Here is a 19,366-nt window from a genome sequence, read left to right on the forward strand (position 1 = left end):
CGGCTACATCCCACCCCCCTCACAATCCCAACAGACGGCATGCCGACTAACAGGGTCTATTCCCACTCTGTGGATGTCCACGACACCCATAGAGTGGGAATAAAACCTGTGCAAGCGCAGCAAGCCATTGAGCCTGTAGCGGGGTGAAAGAATCAAGCCCGCAAGTGGCTTCGTTGTGTTGTGCTCACACCCCCCTCCCCCCCCCCCACCACCACCGACAATCTCAATGCCGGGATCCCGCCGTCGGTATGGTCACCGACGGTCACGCAATACCAACCCCACAGCACTACAGGACACAGCTGTGAGGGATCTGAACAGATCCCACTGCTACACACACTACTACACAAGCTGTCGGCAGCCTGTAAGACATTCAGGGAACTGCATGCCATCTCAGGATGGAGAACAGTTTCCCTATCAAATTCCGAAAATAATGCATGTTCGGAGATTGATGAATTCCACAATTTCCACAACCCACATTATCATGGCAAGGCTGTAACCAGGAGATATGAATGATATCGCCTCCGTTTAGCCTTGATGAATGAGGCTGTAACTTAAAAACTTTTTAGTGATCATGAATAGGCCCCATAGGCATCTGTACAGCATGGTAGTCGCCACTTTGCACCTGCTCACTTCCCCACAGGCTTAGCAAATATTATCTATTTATTTAATAATTTTAGGATTATATAAGGGTCACTCCTAGAAAACATCCCGTTACCTGTACTGTTATATTGGAGTGTTTGCAGCAGAGTAATGTAGAGCACAGAAAGCTTGCCAGATAAGCACTATGATGGTCTGAGCTGCAGCATGGGTCTGATTCAGGTGAGGACGGAGGTGCTATAGCTGCTGCGTACATGGAAGTAACAGTCTTCGCACTTATATGTTAATGCAGCAGGGGACGTCTGATATAAGTAGACGCCTCCTGCTTGCATTAGTGATCCAAGCTGCGTTCTAGGAAGCAGCATTGCATCACCTGTGACACCACTGGCTGGCTGCATGACACATAGTGTCGCACAAGCCGCCCACTCTAGATCCATCAAAGAGGCCAGGAAATTTCAATCTTCCGATGTAGATCCTGGCCTCCTCCGACATAGCAGGCACACGCCTCTGTTTTTGGGAAACAGCGGCTGTCACTGCCCTCTCTCCGCCACCACATGGCAGCAGACTGCCAATCATTGACCGTCTGCTGCCGATCTGCATCCAACGTTGCAGACCAGTACTGCACATATTCGGTATGGGTACGAAGTCTGCACAAAGTACCAAACATCAGTACATTGCGACATGTGATGCACCTACAACCACAACAGAATTATGCCCCATGAGCTTAGAGTCGGCTGTCCAATTCATGAACAGTACCGTTTCTTAAGACAGAGAACGCTAATAAACTGAGAAACACTGTAGGGAAAACATAGCAGAAAAACCTGATTTGGATGTTTAATTAAGTAATTAAAAGTCAATTCTACTTTATTCTGTTATTTAATTTTACACTTGTGTATACTTTAATTGTGGTTTGCTGACAAATAAAATATTATGTAACTTTGGCTTTTTGTTCCATTGTACTTTCTGTGCTACCTAAGCTGCCCTTTCCTCAAAGCAAAGTGCACTCTTGAGTCTGTTCACTATTGTTCATCATTCAAGTCTTCAGTCAGAAAGCAGGGTTACAGAAGCAATATGAAGCTATTGAGAAGCAATATAGAGGGAAAGCAAGAGGGATTGACTATTTCCTGGCAGAAATCTGATGCCAGGCCAGTGTGCATTTCTGTCTGTACTCTTTCATATATTTATTTTCCATTTCTGTATTTAGAGTGCCCTACATTTAGGACTGAACATGGAATGTACCTTATATGGTGGTAATATTGTCATATCAATGTCCATGATTATTTGTGGGAACTAAAGATTGCACTGTGTTGTTATAATGAACATAACTGGAAATGTAAGCAATACAGTATAATAGGTCAACTATACCTGGATGCAGCTAGGTATTAATAATCTGAAGCCACCATTATTAAGATGCCACTCTCCAATGCCTGTATGCATGTTCCCTCTATCCAGAATTACAATCTAGTACTCCTTGAAGATTCCAAACAATTTAGCAAATCTCTTTTTCTCTTGGTTACGCCATTGCTTCAATTATTTTCTTCATATGTATCATTGGACTACCAAATAATAGGCAAAGACTTGCATTGGTTGAAGCAAAGCCCAAAATATTTTGTAATACAACATATTTTGTAAAATTGGACTAATTGGTAATGCCCTGCTGTAAACCGTTAGATTTTGCTATGATTGTTCACATGGCTAATAGCATCAAATTATTTCTGGTGTACTGCGTAAGATTATTTTGCCTGTGATGATAAACCTGCTCAGCTGCTGCAAGCGAAACACATTTTGACTAGCTGTGAATACAATCAAACAATTTGTTTTGCTGTAGCCACACAAAAGGCACAGATGAGGACACAATGTACCAATAAACACAGCGGTACTGTAAATTGTTTGCTTGCATTTAAAACATGCGTACTGCAAATCTGAAACAAAACAATCAGTACAAACGATGAGCCATAGGAGTTTGCCCTAATTAATACTTGGCAGGGGTCTTCTGTAATGAAATTAGATGCAATCTCATTATCATAATATTCACCATGATGCTCCTTCATGTTTCCATAGAAATGTTAATTGGATTCACTTTATGCACACTCCCGATTTGGTTAGCTTCCAGAGGAAACGGGAACAAGGTGAAGCAATGGCTGTCCACTACCAGAAGGAGGGTCTGTTCCAAATTTCATCCTAATCCTGCCCTGTGGATGGTCTTCTACTGGTCGAACAGAGACGATGAACCTCCGGCGGAATGTTTCACACAAGATAATGTAGATGAAAGGGTTGATGCAGCTGTTGGCATAGCCCATGCTGATTGCCACACAATAAGCATAATGAAAGGCTAGTGTAGGCTGGTCCATTACCAGTTGAATTATCTGAAGGACATAAAAGGGAGCCCAGCAAATGAAAAATACCAAGCAGATAGCTATAGCTGTCCTGGTCACTTTCTTGGTCCGTATCCTGGAGCTCCTCTGTGCTGTGAGGGCTTCTGAAGATGCCATTTTCAATAAGATTCTTCTATATGCTAAAGAGATGACAGCAAACGGAATGGCAAAAGCAAGGAAGAACTGATATAAAGTATACCAATAAATATCACTTTCTGGATTGGGGAGTGTGATTCCACAACCCAGAACTCCCCCAGGAAGAGAGATAAGTCTAGCATACATCCAAACTGGAGTGATACTTAGGAGAGATAACACCCACAGGATGCAGATGACCATGATAGCAATAGGAGGCTTTCTGTACTTTGCCGATGTAAAAGGATAAACTGTTGCAAGGTATCGGTCAATGGACATGGCGGTGAGGATGTAAGTGCTAGTGAACTGGCTGTTGGTGTCCAGTGCTGTAATAAGTGTGCACATGGTTTCTCCAAAGTGCCAAACTCCATTGCCAAGGAGCTGGTGGATTAGGAAGGGCATACCAAGAAGAAAGAGTAAGTCTACCACTGACAGGTTGATGATAAAAATATCAGGAACACTGCTGGTACACCGGAATTTGGACTTCTTGAAGACAGTATAGATGACAACACTATTGCCAATTATTCCCAGCAAACAAATAATTCCAAACACAGTTGGCATTATTACATTGGCATAGGTGACATTGCTGGTGGGATCTGAAAGGACAAAAATAGCATGTTAGAAGACTATACCAGGCAATAAAACTTAATACAGTAGATCTGAGTTACTGTACTGAATAACCTAACCAAAGCAAGCTGCTTAGTGAACAGATTAGCATGTATCAAGGAGAGATGTATCATACATTCAAGGGAGCTAAAGTGGAGAAACAGTATCTATCTCAGTCTTTAAAATGACAGTTAGAAGATAATTGATTGCTATGGGCAGCTTTTCCAATTCATGTCTCTTGAAGGCTTCGTACATCTCCCCAACAATGAGGCATAGGTATCAAAGCTTGAAGATAAAGTGGAAAGAGATAAAGTACAAAGCAATCAGCTCACACCTGTCAGTTTACATGCTGTGTTTGGAAAATGACAGAAGCTGATTTGTTGGCACTTTATCTCTCTCCACTTTATCTCTCTCCAAGCTTTGATACACATGGCTCAATATCAGCGACAATGGCAAATCACTAAGGAGTGTTCAAACGAATGATTGCAGGACACTTTGCGCTTGTGCATCAAAGATTTTTTGGGTGGAAGCAAAGAAAGACTATATAGTGATAATTATATTTGCATATAGATGATTTACCAACACCAGTTCAGGAGCACTGACAGAAAAGTAAAATAATTTGACAGTAGAGGGAAACCAACTAGTCTACTAAAACTACAGTAATAAAGGCTCAAAAAGTTAAAATTTCAAGAGATGTTCTCCTAACATCATGATTTCTATAAGTATCTCATAGTGCGGAGATTTAGCAAAGCCTGTATAGAGTAAAGTGGAGAGGGAGCAAGTTCCAAACAATCAGCTCCTGCCAGTTTTCAAACACAGCCTGTAAAATGACACTTAGGAACTGATTGGTACTTTATCCAGTCTATCTCCATGCTGTCTCAATTTGCAGCAACTTGCCAATTGAGCTTACAATTAATTAGATTAAGTACCGTATATACTCGAGTATAAATCGACCCGAATATAAGCCGAGGCACCTAATTTTACCACAAAAACCTGGGAAAACTTATTGACTCGAGTATAAGCCTAGGGTGGGAAATGCAGCTCTAGCCATACACAGCCCTCATAGTGCCAGATATGCCCCCACAGTGCCAGATGTGCCAGATATGCCCTCATGCTGCCAGATATGCCCCACAGTGCCAGATATGCCCTCATGCTGCCAGATATGCCCCACAGTGCCAGTTACTTACCCTCCGTCGCTCCCGCGCTGTCTTCTGAAGGAGGGTCACGGAGGGCACAGCGCGCGGCTCTCCTGTGTCCCTCCTGCGTCTCCGGCGGCAGCGGCGTGTGTGTGTTAAAGGAAGTGCCGGTTCGTGCCATCGCAAAGTCCTCAGCAACTACGTACACATATGCAGCATCGACACAATAACAGGGAACGTTGACTCCCTGGGGTAAATTTACTAAGATGGGAGTTCTATTTAATATGGGATGTTGCCCATAGCAACCAATCAGATTCCAGGTATTCTCTTCTAGAAGGTGCTGGATAAATGAGAAGTAGAATCTGATTGGTTGCTATGGGTAACATCCCATCTTAAATAGAACTCCCATCTTAGTAAATTTACCCCCCTGAGTCAATCTATGGTCACACAGACTGGTTGCCGCAGTAGAGACGCAGACACCATAATTCTCTAAGTCTCTAAGTACATTATAGCAGCTGAATGCAGATAACCTAAAAATGGCCATGACACATCTGCATTTTTGCTGCCACTCACCATTACCTCCCCCAAACAGTCTCTTCCTGCCAATCATTCTGCATTTAAATTTCTCACTGCGATCAGCATTGCAAATGTACCTTGGCGTGTGCGCAGTGTGATTGCAGAACATGCACAGTCTACCGATAATCACTCAGTTGCATGTACATCGGCATTGCATACAAACATGAAATAGGCCCTATGACCAGTGATCTATGACCAGTGAATTGTCTCACAGTTAGAGTCTGATTCAGTGTTAAGGGGGTTACTCACGGAGAGATCCATGCTTAAAATCTAAGCAATCTGACTAGATTGCTTAGATTTTAAGCACAGATCACTCGTGTGTATCCCCCACAGCGATAGCGCGCATTGCTATAGCCGGTGCTAGATTGGCCTGCATGCAGGCTCAATCTAGCAGTAGCACGTCGCTCATTTCACCCGCTGGGTGAAATGAGCAGCCCCATGTCCTCCCCCGCATCACTCAGTACACATCGTGCTGTGCTGAGCGGCAGGAGAGATGTGTGCTGAGCGGTTCGCTCAGCACACATCTCTCCCATGTATATGGGCCTTTAGGAGCAATCCTAAAGACAACAGCAACTTGACAAAGAAACATAGAATTTGACGACAGATAAGAACCACTTGTCCCTTCTAGTCTGCGCATTTTTTAACCTTTAGATAACCTCAACCCTATTTGATCCTTAGGCCCAGATGTATTAAACCTTAACAAGAGATGTAGGGACATGTACTAAGCAGTGATAAAAGTGGAGAAGTGAGCTAGTGGAGAAGTTGCCCAAGTCAACCAATAAGCTGCTCTGTATACTTTTATAGTATGCAAAATATAAATGTTATGTCACTGCTGATTGGTTGCCATGGGCAACTTCTCCACTGGCTCACTTCTCCACTATTATCACTACTAAGTACAGTACATCTCCCCCAAAGTGCAGACGGATAAAGAGTGATAAATTACCAGCCAATCAGCTTCCTAACTGCCATGTCACAGGCTGTGTTTGAACAATGACAGTCAGGAGCTGGTTGGCTGGTCATTTATCTGTATGCACTGTGGTGGTTATTTAGAGATACGCAGCCAAGTCTGTGTTCATCTGTGCACATGCTGGGGGCCGCCAAGCACAGGGCAAGCATGTGTGAGACCGCCTCCCTATGCGCCCGGAATTAAATTCCAGACGCCTCAGAACTAAGGTTGAGCCCTGGCAGCGCAGCCCGGCTGCGCTGTCAGATGGTCACCAGACATTTTTTCTTTTCGGAGTGTCTGCGTGTGACGCCCCACCCCCCAATGCAGAGACGATGCCACCCTGAGAGCCGCCGCTGTCAATCACACTGCGACTGCATCCTTCCTGAATGCGGCCGCAATGTGTAAACTCACGCACCTTGCACAACGGCCGATGCGCATGTGTAGACCACCTGGATGCGGCCACTGTGAGCGACCACGCGGCTGTGTCCAGGTCTAAATGAGGGTCTTTATCTCTTGTTAAGGCTTAATACATTTGGACCTAAGTTCTTTGTAAGGAAATTCATATGGCTATCCAAAGCATGTTTAAATTGCTGTACTGTATTAGCCTCTACTACCTCTGATGAGAGGCTATTCCACTTGTCCACTACCCTTTCTGTGAAGTAATTTTTCCTTAAATTTCCCCTGAACCTCCCCCCTCCAGTTTCTGGGCATGTCCTAGTGTTCTATTACCTCACTTCATTTGAAAAATGTTTCCCTCCTGGACCTAGTTATATTGAAAGTTTCTATTATGTCCCCCCTTTCCCTTCTCTACTCCAAACTAGATATGTATAGATCTTTTAGCCTTTCCGGTTTAGTTTTGTGATGTGGCCTTTGCACCATTTTTTCCTTGCCCTTCTTTGAACGCTCTCTAATATATTTATATCCTTCTCGAGATATGATCTCCAGAACTAATCACAGTATTCTAGACAGTGCCCCGTCCTCCTGCGTATGCTATGCTGTAGCCGCTGCTCTCCTCCATCTCCCCGCGGCTTTCCTCCATCTCCCCGTGGCTCTCCCCCATCTCCTCCTCTCAGCTCCCTCAATGTCCCTCATCTCAATCCGACTTCTTTTAAAGTCGGATTGAGATGGTCGGAAAGGGCGCTAAAACCTGTCGCATTTGTCCCCGTTTTCGACAGAAGCAGCTTTTCGCCGATCCACGTGCTTTCCGACAAGTCAAATTTCTTGACTTGTCGGATAATTTTGGGGTATATTGAATAGGTCGGAACCCGTTCTGACCTAAAAAAGTTGAAAACTGCCGTCTTTCTGACAGAAGGCTGCTTTCTGCTTCAATTGAATATACCCCTAATTATTCCTCCTTCCGCCTGGCCACATTGTTATTGTGTATATCCTCTTTGTCGTTAATATTTTGAGCCTGCTTATATTTCCTACAGGCCATCTTTTTTTTTCACAGTAGTTGATACCTCCTTTGTAAACCACACTGACTTCCTTTTCCTGGTGCTTTTCATAATTTTTTTGAGACAAAGGTCTGTTGCTTTTAGTATTGCATTTGTTAATTTATCCAACCTATCCTGCACTCCTTCCAAGTTCCTCCAAACCGCCAATGAATCACTAACACATCTCCTCAGTTCTTGCAAAGTCAGCCTTCCTAAAATCCAGTACCTTTTGTCTTTGTGTGGCACAATTGGACCCTGTCCTTACACTAAACCATACTGCTTGATGGTCAGTGGATCCTGGGTTCTCACTTCTCACCCACATACTGTAAATACCGGATATCCTGTCCCCATTTGTGGGTATTAAAAATAAAAAATTGCGTCTTTGCAAGTGGGCTCCTTCACTAATTGCTAGAGGGATGCTCCCTGTACGTAATTTAGAAATTTGGCACTCACAGTTGAATTTGCAAAAGACCCCTCCCAAGTTACATCACGTAGATTAGTCATCCATGACTATTACCTCTCCTGCAATAGGTTCCTGTCCATTTCCTGCTATTGTCCTGGTGGTCTATAGATTGCCTCAGTGTGAATAATGTCCTTCCCGACCGTTTCTATGGTCACCCAAAGGGCCTCAGTTTTTTTCTTCTATATTTTGTATTAAAGTAGCATTTATGCTTTTTTAACATACATGGCTACCCATCCGCAAATATTACACACTCTGGGGGTCATTCCAACCCTATCGCACGCTGCAGTTGTTCGCAGTGCAGCGATTGGGTCGGAACTGCGCATGTGCTGGCGCCGCATGCCAGATGGCAGAAGGCCGTCGCTACCTAGCTATCGCCTCTGCCTGATTGACAAGCAGAGGCAGTCACGTGGCAGGAGGGGGCGGCACGGCGGCGCTTGGCCGCCATTTTCGGGTAGCGGCCCGGCCAACACAGGCGTGGCCGGACCGTGCAGGGGGCGGCCTGCAGCGGCTGCGTGACGTCACACGCAGCCGCTGCAACCCGGGGCAGCGACGAGTAACTCCCGGCCAGCCACAGGAGCTGCGCTGGCCGGGAGTTACTCTTCAAGTACAAAAGCATCGCCGAAGTGCGATGCTTTTGTACTTGTGCGGGAGGGGGGGCTGGACTGACATGCGGGGCGGACTAGCCCTGTGCTGGGCGTCCCCACGCATGTCTGGGAAGATGATCGTAGCTGTGCCAAATTTAGCACAGCTATGATCAACTCGGAATTACCCCGTGTGTCCTTTCTAAATAAAGTGTAACCTGGTATAGCTACAGTGTGTCTCACTAATGATTCTCACAACTCTTGACTCCGTAATAGCTACAATATCCAGATTATCCCTTGTCACTATCGCAAATAGCTCTGAAGTGCTGTCTCCTAAACTCCTAGCATTTGCACACATAACTTTAAGAATTTTGATTGTGCATCTCTTCTCCATAGCCATGTTCAGACAGTACATACTGTTGTTTGTAATGTTGAGATGTAAGTTGTAATTACCAGTTTGTTTACCTTGTTCAATATATAAGGTAAGGAATATATAGGTAAGGAATACTTGTGTGTCTGGATTTACCTGGTAGATCTGATTGGATATGTGTTTTCGAGGCTGTTTCTATAAAGCCCTGACTACAGACTTATGACATTAGGAGAATCTGGTACGGGCATCGCCTATATTATGTATGTGTGTTACCATTAAATTTGAAGATACTACACTATTAGGCGCTTGCTCCCTCCCCCACTGTTTTTACAGATTATTCAAAAAACCACATACCAAGTGCTATATAAGGAATTGTGCTGCCGTCCATAGAGTAGTCTATGGTATAAGTGCTAGAAACACTACCTGAGCTATTGCGGAGTGTATTATCCTGATCATTAATTATACAGAAGAATTATAAAAGGAGCGCATCAGCGTAATCACTGTTTTCAACTTGTTCAATATATGTTCAACTGTTTTAAATTTCTGTTCAGAAATGATACTTGTCCTTTAACACTTAATCCCTATTAATACCGCTGCACCCCTCAGCAACGGCTGCTACTATGCTGAATCTAAAGATATAGGAAGTCTGATTAAGACAGGCTACATCTGGCCACAAATGGCCAAATGATCAAAGGACATATGGCTTTATTCAGAGTTGATCTCAGCTGCTGCGATCGCACAAATGGGCGCTTTGCTAGGACACCGATGCAGCGCTGGGGGAAAATGCACCACCTCCACAAATCACAGGCATGTCGTGGCCATTTTTGGGGCCGGCCATTGATGATGCCTGCATTTCCTGCTATCGGAAACATGGCGGCGGGGCGCCTGCCTACGTAGCATGGTCAACCTCTGTTTGAGGTTTTTGCGATGCGATCACAATTGAATTGCAATCGCATCGAGGGGTGCATATAATGCAGTTGATATGCATTATGCAGGGATGCACAGTCAGGTTACCGGCAGTCGGGATACCGGCGTTCAGGACACTGACACTGGAATCCCGAGACCCGCTGGTATCCCGACAGCTGGCATCCCGACACCCGCCCGATATTCACACTCAGTTGGTGGGTTCACTGCACCAACCGAGTGGAAATAGAACCCGGCCCCATGTGTGGCTAGCAAACTCGCTGCTGGATGGGATGCCATTGTTGGTATACTTATAGGCGGCATCCCATTTGCCAGGATATGGTATGTATCCCGATATGCATGATACATACATCCCAACATGACCTTCTCCAGGAGGGACATAATGCTCTGCTTCTGGACTTTTCTCTTTATTTATGATTGCCATCACATGTTTTGAAGTTTGAACAGGTTTATGGATAAGAAAGACGTTTCAGCACAGGTGATGGCAATCATACTGTACATGAAGAGGGAAGTCCAGGAGCAGAGCATTGTGTCCCTCCTGGAGAGGGTCATGTGGGGAGGTATGCCTGATACAGAGATGCAGAGTTACATTTGCCTCTACAACTTGCTGCTGGAACAAAGCATGTTGCAAGGCAAGAGATGCAAATGCAATTATTTATTTATTTTTTGATTGCAGGGAAAATACTGACTGCTTTGTTTTTACACTGGAATTTAGAGTTCAGGACCCCCCAAGCTCTAATTCTGCACAGTTGAAATATTCCCCACATGCAGTGCAACATGGTTTCACCAAGGTGCAAAACAGGACTGCTTGTTTCCCACCTTTTTTTTCATATGCTCCTCAATTGGGTTCTTGGTGTCTTATATCCAGCGCTTTTACTCACTGAGCCACTTCTGTCTCTTTCAAAGTAGACTGGGAGGCACATTTATCAATTTAGCTATTTAAAACTTGTCACATATGATAAATGGTGCTCCAGCCAATCAGCTCCTATCATTTTTCAAACACATAACAATTAGGTGCTGATTGGCTGGAGCACCATTTATCATATGCAACAAGTTTTATATAGCTAAAACCTGTAGATAAATGGGCCCCTATCTTTTATCCTTAAAAGCTGTGTACACTGTTATATCAGTAGACTCACAGATGACAAACATTGCTCTCAGTCAGGATTAATGGGGACACTTGAGATTTCAGGTGCGTGGATTCCTGCTTCCATAAGGATAAAGTGGAATGTCATTTGGGTTGCTTTCATCCTGAAGATAACACAGGCAGTATAGAATACAATAGTGCAATCAATGTATGACAATAGAAACATCCGTACTGTAAAATCTTTAACCCATTCATTTACCAAGAGAACTATTAGAGCAACATAGAAGCAATAGTTTGCTTAGGTACTACAGGGACCAGAAGGAATTAAGGGAACCTTGTGTTATCTTCAGGGGGTAGAGGACTCAGAGTCGACAGTGTCTAGGTCGACGCACATTAGGTCGACAGTGACTAGGTCGACACGGTCATTAGGTTGACATGGAAAAAAGGTCGACATGAGTTTTTAATGTTTTTTTTGGTGTTATTTCCTTCGTAAAGTGACGGTGAACCCCAGTTAGTGCACCGTGTCCCCTCGCATGGCTCGCTTCGCTCACCATGCTTCAGGCAAGGTTACCATTCCCAATTGTAGTCCACGTGGATCGTAAAGTATGAAAAAGTTCAAGAAAATTTAAAAAAAATTTAAAAACTCATGTCAACCTTTTCCAAGTCGACCTAATGGCCGTGTCGACCTATTCATGTGTCGTCCTAACCAATGTCGACCGTTAGGTGTCGACCTAATGTGTGTTGACCTAAATTCCGGATACCACACACTTTAATTACGGTGCTATGTTTTCATATTCCTCATGAATCCACATCTGCTTGTTACAGTATAGGAAAAATGGGGTGTGTCTGTGCGCTTCAGTGACTCCAATTACAGTGATATTGTGTGAGTATTTGCCTTTACCATAAAAACCAAGAGACTTGTTATAATCTATTCTTTTACTATAAACAAATCACATTACACTTGTAAACACATTTATAAAAACCTATAATAAAATATAACAGCTCGATTATTAATTAGAATTCAACCGGAATGCATTCCACAGTTAATAGAATTATATATATATATATATGGCCGCTTTTAGCTTAATTAATACAACCTGATCTAACAAGGGTATCCACTTTAAATAAACAGTAGACCTTCTGATTATATTTGCCGTTAGTGCCAAAATGTTTCTCATCAATAAATGGCAACTTATATATGAATAGTAATAGAAAGTCTCCACTTATCCTAATTACTGGCGTCCCAGTAAAGGATTAGTCCTTCCTGATGTGTTTTGCCCTAATTATATTGGGTTATATTTACCCTTCCTTAGGAATATCCTCCGTTTAGGCACTATGGCACAAGTGCACGGATTCTTTGGGGTGAATACCTTTTGGAAGTTCCCAGCTGTAGGGCAGCGTTTATAGGCACACAGTCAGTAGTGGTGGAGATAACAGCAAGTTGTCAGTGCTGCACTCGGCAGCATTCACGGAGCCACACTGGTGATGAGCCGTAGGTGTGAGTGTCCTTATTTAGATCGGCACACCGTAAGCGGCAAGAATCCTCAGCGCACTCGTACAGTGTATGCGGCAGGTGTCCTCAGTGCATCCGCACGCTGTATTTGGCCGCCTGTTAGCACACAGGATGCGGCGAGGTGAGCGGCAGGAATCAGCACAGCACAGACGGCAGAAACGGCAGAGGCGGCCACTGAAAAATCACGTTTGCTGCGGTTGAAAACGGGTGATGACGTCAACGCGTTTCGTCCCGTTAATTCTCGGGACTTCCTCAGGACTGCATTCTCAGTGGGGTGTCAGCTTTTTATCTACCCCTTAATGAGAAGCTCAAATCACCTGTATTTAATTGATTGAAATCCTAATTGAATGATATTCAAAAGCGGTTTCCCTTTGAATCTATGTAAAGTGCTAATTTGTTTACAAAAATATGTTGATGCAAAGATCATACCAAGGGGTTTGAGAGTATTTAAACATCTATCGATCATCGAAAACCCAGAATTACAAAGGAAATGGGAAGAGACGTTAGATATCTGCTCATTTTCCCTGATGAAATTATTGATACAGTATAGAAATGAGAAGGTAAACAAAATAACTGAATCAATAGATGAGGTTAAAGAAAGCCTTCTCAAATTTAAAGACCACTCCAGTTTTAAAAGCAAAGATGAACAAATCAACATGCGAGTGGAGAAATTTGAGAAGGATTTAGTGTACCTCAAGAAACAAAAGTATGCTCGTGATCTGGAAGATTACAAGACAAATTCTGTTAGATCCTATAATAAAAAGAATAAAGATAATGAACAGGTGGAACATTTCCATCCAAAAACACCTGTCAACACTAATACCAGGAGTTCCTACAGAACTCATTATTCCCCTAGACCAAATAGATTTGAGAAAAGAACTCCCAATTATCAATCAAGAGCTAGATTATACTCAAATGAAAGGAGAACCAAATCTGAAAATACCACACAAAATGAAAGAAACACACCTGACCAACCTAAGGATTTTCGGCAATACAAAAAATTTCACCACCCAAACCCCTACGATCACCTAGCAATACCCACCCCAAAAAAACGAAGACAAAGAGAGGGAGAAGAGGAGGAAGAGGAAATAAGAGAAACCAGGAAAACAAGGTTCAAATAGATACTAAAGGTATATATAATCTCTCCTCCCATGAATTAACTATTAATCAGATATCACTGCTACAAAAAGGATTAAATTATGCTCCTACGAGAGAACCCAATATTTTTGAACTATTCTTAGAACTAAATAAATTCACCAGAGAGCTCTGCAGGAAACGATATTTTGCAGCAAAAAGGCTAAATAAAGATATAAGATCACAAGATTCCATAGAGATACCAATTATATTAGATGAATCCGATAAAGAAGGGTTACTATGTTTAGAACAACTTCTCAAAGATAATGTGGATACTGTAAATATATTTGATATAGAGGCCCACAAGACTTCCCTGGATACCCCCAGATTTAAAAAGAAGTCGCAATTTTATCCGTTGGAACATAGGAGCCCTGCGATTAATATCTTTTATTCTAAAACATTAAGTGATTTTAAAAGTATTTGCCAAAAAACACATAAGAACCATTATGGCCGCCAAAATCTATCTAAAGCAGAGAGAGTAGCCCTCAAAGAACTTAAAGATACTCTCTCCTTGGTCGTTAAACCAGCGGATAAGGGTGGTGGAATCATCATTCAAAACCGTGATGATTATATTTCAGAGGCAAACAGGCAATTACAAAACATCAAATATTATATGCCTCTGGAGGGTGATCCCACCTCCCCTTTCCTATTTGAATATAAAATGATGCTAGATACAGCTAAAATGGAGAATGCTATATCTGAGGATGAATTTTATTTTTTGTTATGTCCTCACCCAGTCACTCCTGTTTTTTATCACTTACCCAAAATTCATAAATCACTTTTATCACCTCCTGGTCGTCCTATAATTTCGGGTATAGGGTCCCTCACAACCAATTTATCTTATTTTGTTGATACACACTTACAAAAACACGTCAATAATCTGGAATCACATGTTAAAGACACTACACATATTTTACAAAAAACTATGGGGATGCACTGGACTAGAGGGTGGGGATTTCTCACTCTTGATGTCCAGGCCCTCTACACGAATATACCACATCAAAATGGATTAGATGTTGTTAAACATTACCTTATGAAAGATGATAATCTAATGGATAATCGACGTGATTTTATTTTACAGTCTATTTGGTACATTTTAACTCACAATTATTTTCTATTTCACAATGAATATTATTTACAAGCACTGGGGACGGCCATGGGGACCAGATTTGCGCCAAGCTTCGCAAATCTCTATATGGGCCGCTTCGAGGAAGAGTACATATGGGGCGGCCCATTTAGAGATAATCTGGTCCTCTATGGCCGTTTTATAGACGATTTGTTTATTATTTGGGAAGGAGGTCTTTCACGTGCACAAGAATTTGTTAATTATCTTAATCAAAACACATTTAATCTCACATTCACTCACACGTTTGATTATGACACCGTTAATTTCTTGGATATATCATTCTCCATACAAAATGATATAATTATATCCTCAAACTATGTTAAACCTGTGGGAGCAAATAATTATTTGCATTATAACAGCGCTCACTATAAACCATGGGTTACAAACATACCGAAAAATCAGATAACAAGATTGAGACGTAATTGTACTAGGGATGAAGATTATTACGACCAAGTGGAGACTATGATGAATAATTTTGAATTGAGGGGATACCCAAAAAAGCTGTTAGATGAATCTAGAATTTATGCAAGATCCCTCAATAGATCATCTCTTTTAAAAGAAAAGAAAGGTAAGGGGAGGAATAGAGCTAATAAACATGAGATGAGAGTTAATAATGATAGATCATCAGGTCAACAAGATATAACTAGGCCAAGATCACCGGATACAGTGACGTATATATCAAAATTTAACTCCAAGTCTAAGGACATCAAAAAGATAGTTATGACCAACTTTGGAATTTTAAAACAAGATCCCATCCTGGGTGAAACCATAGGAGAGAGACCGAGAGTGGTTTTTAAAAAGAACATTAACATCAAAAATATACTAGCACCCAGTGAACTAAAAGTAGAAAAAGTTAACACTGAAGTGAATACATGGTTGCCAAAGAAACCTATGGGCAACTATAAATGTAATAAGTCTGTTTGCTTGACATGTAACCATATGAATAATAAAGCACTCTCGGTGACATCCAGTGCAAATGGGATTAGTTTTCCCGTAAAACAATATTTAAATTGTGAATCAACTTATAGTATATATGTATTGCAGTGTCCCTGTTCACTGCAATATGTAGGTAGAACTACAAGATCAGTAAAATCAAGATTTAGAGAGCATCGAAGAAACATTGTTAATAAATCTTTGAAACACAGTGTATCCCGACATTTTGTAAAAATGCATAATAGTGATCCGAAGGGGTTGTCGATAACAGTTGTGGAACAATTCCTCAATACAAAACGAGGGGGAAATAGATTTCGTCAGGTGTGTCTAGGGGAGTCATCCTGGATCTTTAAATTGGACACTTTAAGCCCAAAAGGTTTAAATGAAGCATTGGATTACACACCACTAGATTAGTTTGAAGATCCAAGCATAATCCAAGGGGGGGAAGATTTAGGGTCACAGAAATTAGCAATTTTATAGGGCAATAGAGATGAATATATAATCAGCCCACATTTGATTCATAGGTAGAATCAAGCTAAATTTAATACTAACTATAATCATTGGTCTATTAAACAATTAAGTAAGAATAAACTTGAATATAAAAGAAAATCAATGTATTATGACCCTGAATTTGAGGTCTATTAGCAACTAAAATACATTAAGGTATATGTGGATAAGATAGATAGGAATCTGACTGTGCATAATATACACATATATACATGTGTATATTTAAGTTTATTTTTATGTGTATGTGCATTTGTGTATATATTTTTATTCTTGTGTTTTTTTCTTTGAACATAGAGCATTTTTTTTTATTATTATTTTTATTATTATTTATATATTACCTTTCTCACTATATCCCATTTTAATATGGGTTATTATGTTTATCTAATATTACTCCGCCATAACCAAGAGAATTGTTTTATCTATCTATTAATTTTATGGTAATATTGTTAAATTTTTAACCCATAAAGAAGTTTTTCAAACAAATTAGCACTTTACATAGATTCAAAGGGAAACCGCTTTTGAATATCATTCAATTAGGATTTCAATCAATTAAATACAGGTGATTTGAGCTTCTCATTAAGGGGTAGATAAAAAGCTGACACCCCACTGAGAATGCAGTCCTGAGGAAGTCCCGAGAATTAACGGGACGAAACGCGTTGACGTCATCACCCGTTTTCAACCGCAGCAAACGTGATTTTTCAGTGGCCGCCTCTGCCGTTTCTGCCGTCTGTGCTGTGCTGATTCCTGCCGCTCACCTCGCCGCATCCTGTGTGCTAACAGGCGGCCAAATACAGCGTGCGGATGCACTGAGGACACCTGCCGCATACACTGTACGAGTGCGCTGAGGATTCTTGCCGCTTACGGTGTGCCGATCTAAATAAGGACACTCACACCTACGGCTCATCACCAGTGTGGCTCCGTGAATGCTGCCGAGTGCAGCACTGACAACTTGCTGTTATCTCCACCACTACTGACTGTGTGCCTATAAACGCTGCCCTACAGCTGGGAACTTCCAAAAGGTATTCACCCCAAAGAATCCGTGCACTTGTGCCATAGTGCCTAAACGGAGGATATTCCTAAGGAAGGGTAAATATAACCCAATATAATTAGGGCAAAACACATCAGGAAGGACTAATCCTTTACTGGGACGCCAGTAATTAGGATAAGTGGAGACTTTCTATTACTATTCATATATAAGTTGCCATTTATTGATGAGAAACATTTTGGCACTAACGGCAAATATAATCAGAAGGTCTACTGTTTATTTAAAGTGGATACCCTTGTTAGATCAGGTTGTATTAATTAAGCTAAAAGCGGCCATATATATATATATATATAATTCTATTAACTGTGGAATGCATTCCGGTTGAATTCTAATTAATAATCGAGCTGTTATATTTTATTATAGGTTTTTATAAATGTGTTTACAAGTGTAATGTGATTTGTTTATAGTAAAAGAATAGATTATAACAAGTCTCTTGGTTTTTATGGTAAAGGCAAATACTCACACAATATCACTGTAATTGGAGTCACTGAAGCGCACAGACACACCCCATTTTTTCTAGTGCGATTTTTAGGCTCTTGCAAAGCCCCAGTCTGTGCAGCTAGTGTGTATCTAATTTAAGTGAACAAATCAATATAATAATTTGCGCCTGGGTTTTGGGTGTCTAGTACATCCACTTGTTTCTGTTACAGTATAGGCACAATTTTTTTTCTCGAAAATTGTAAAAAAAAATTGGATGACTGTCCTTGCTGAATGAAACAAGACAAAAATGTTTCAGAAATGATTCATTCACAGCAGTGACAAGCGCCACAGTCTACTATTTGTTTTAGGATTATTTGTTCACAAAATGGTATTTTGCATATGATCACCAAATGTGGTTTATTTTTTATTTAAATGTTGCAAGATGTATCTATTTATGTTACTATTAATTAGTGTACAGCAAATTCATGAGATATACGTTCTTCTACCCTATACTGTATATAAATGTCTTATAAATATTGCATTTTCCCTTCATCATCTTGTCACTTATGCACAGTAGAATGTGAGCTGTCTGGGTTCTTATTATTGCTGCTTTATAAAAAATATAAAACTATACAACAGAAGCAGCACCCAGCACTATACAACGTAAGTAGCACCCAGCACTATACAACGAAAGGAACATACAGCACTATACAATGGAAGTAGCAACCAGCACTATACAACGGAAGTAGCACCCAGCACTATACAACAAAAGGAACATACAGCACTATACAATGGAAGTAGCACCCAGCACTATACAACGGAAGCAGCACCCAGCACTATACAACATAAGTAGCACCCAGCACTATACAACATAAGTAGCACCCAGCACTATACAACGAAAGGAACATACAGCACTATACAACGGAAGTAGCACCCAGCACTATACAACATAAGTAGCACCCAGCACTATACAACGTAAGTAGCACCCAGCACTATACAACGAAAGGAACATACAGCACTATACAATGGAAGTAGCAACCAGCACTATACAACGGAAGCAGCACCCAGCACTATACAACATAAGTAGCACCCAGCACTATACAACATAAGCAGCACCCAGCACTATACAACGGAAGTAGCACCCAGCACTATACAACAAAAGGAACATACAGCACTATACAATGGAAGTAGCACCCAGCACTATACAACGGAAGCAGCACCCAGCACTATACAACATAAGTAGCACCCAGCACTATACAACATAAGTAGCACCCAGCACTATACAACGAAAGGAACATACAGCACTATACAACGGAAGTAGCACCCAGCACTATACAACATAAGTAGCACCCAGCACTATACAACGTAAGTAGCACCCAGCACTATACAACGAAAGGAACATACAGCACTATACAACGGAAGTAGCACCCAGCACTATACAACGGAAGTAGCACCCAGCACT

At 41.6% G+C, this 19,366-nt stretch overlaps 1 protein-coding gene across 1 annotated transcript in view; it reads right to left on the minus strand.

Annotated features, from left to right (window-relative positions):
* Positions 1 to 222: 222 nt before the first annotated feature.
* LOC134943681 (melanin-concentrating hormone receptor 1-like) overlaps positions 223 to 19,366 on the minus strand; it is a 22,154-nt gene continuing 3,010 nt past the window's right edge. Inside the window, exon 2 of the mRNA XM_063932391.1 lies at positions 223 to 3,700. Coding sequence (XP_063788461.1) covers positions 2,700 to 3,700 — 1,001 coding nt within the window. The 3' untranslated portion in view covers positions 223 to 2,699. The remainder of the gene's footprint in view (positions 3,701 to 19,366) is intronic.

This window comes from Pseudophryne corroboree, chromosome 7 (genome assembly GCF_028390025.1).
Source record: "Pseudophryne corroboree isolate aPseCor3 chromosome 7, aPseCor3.hap2, whole genome shotgun sequence".
Lineage (NCBI taxonomy): Eukaryota > Metazoa > Chordata > Amphibia > Anura > Myobatrachidae > Pseudophryne > Pseudophryne corroboree.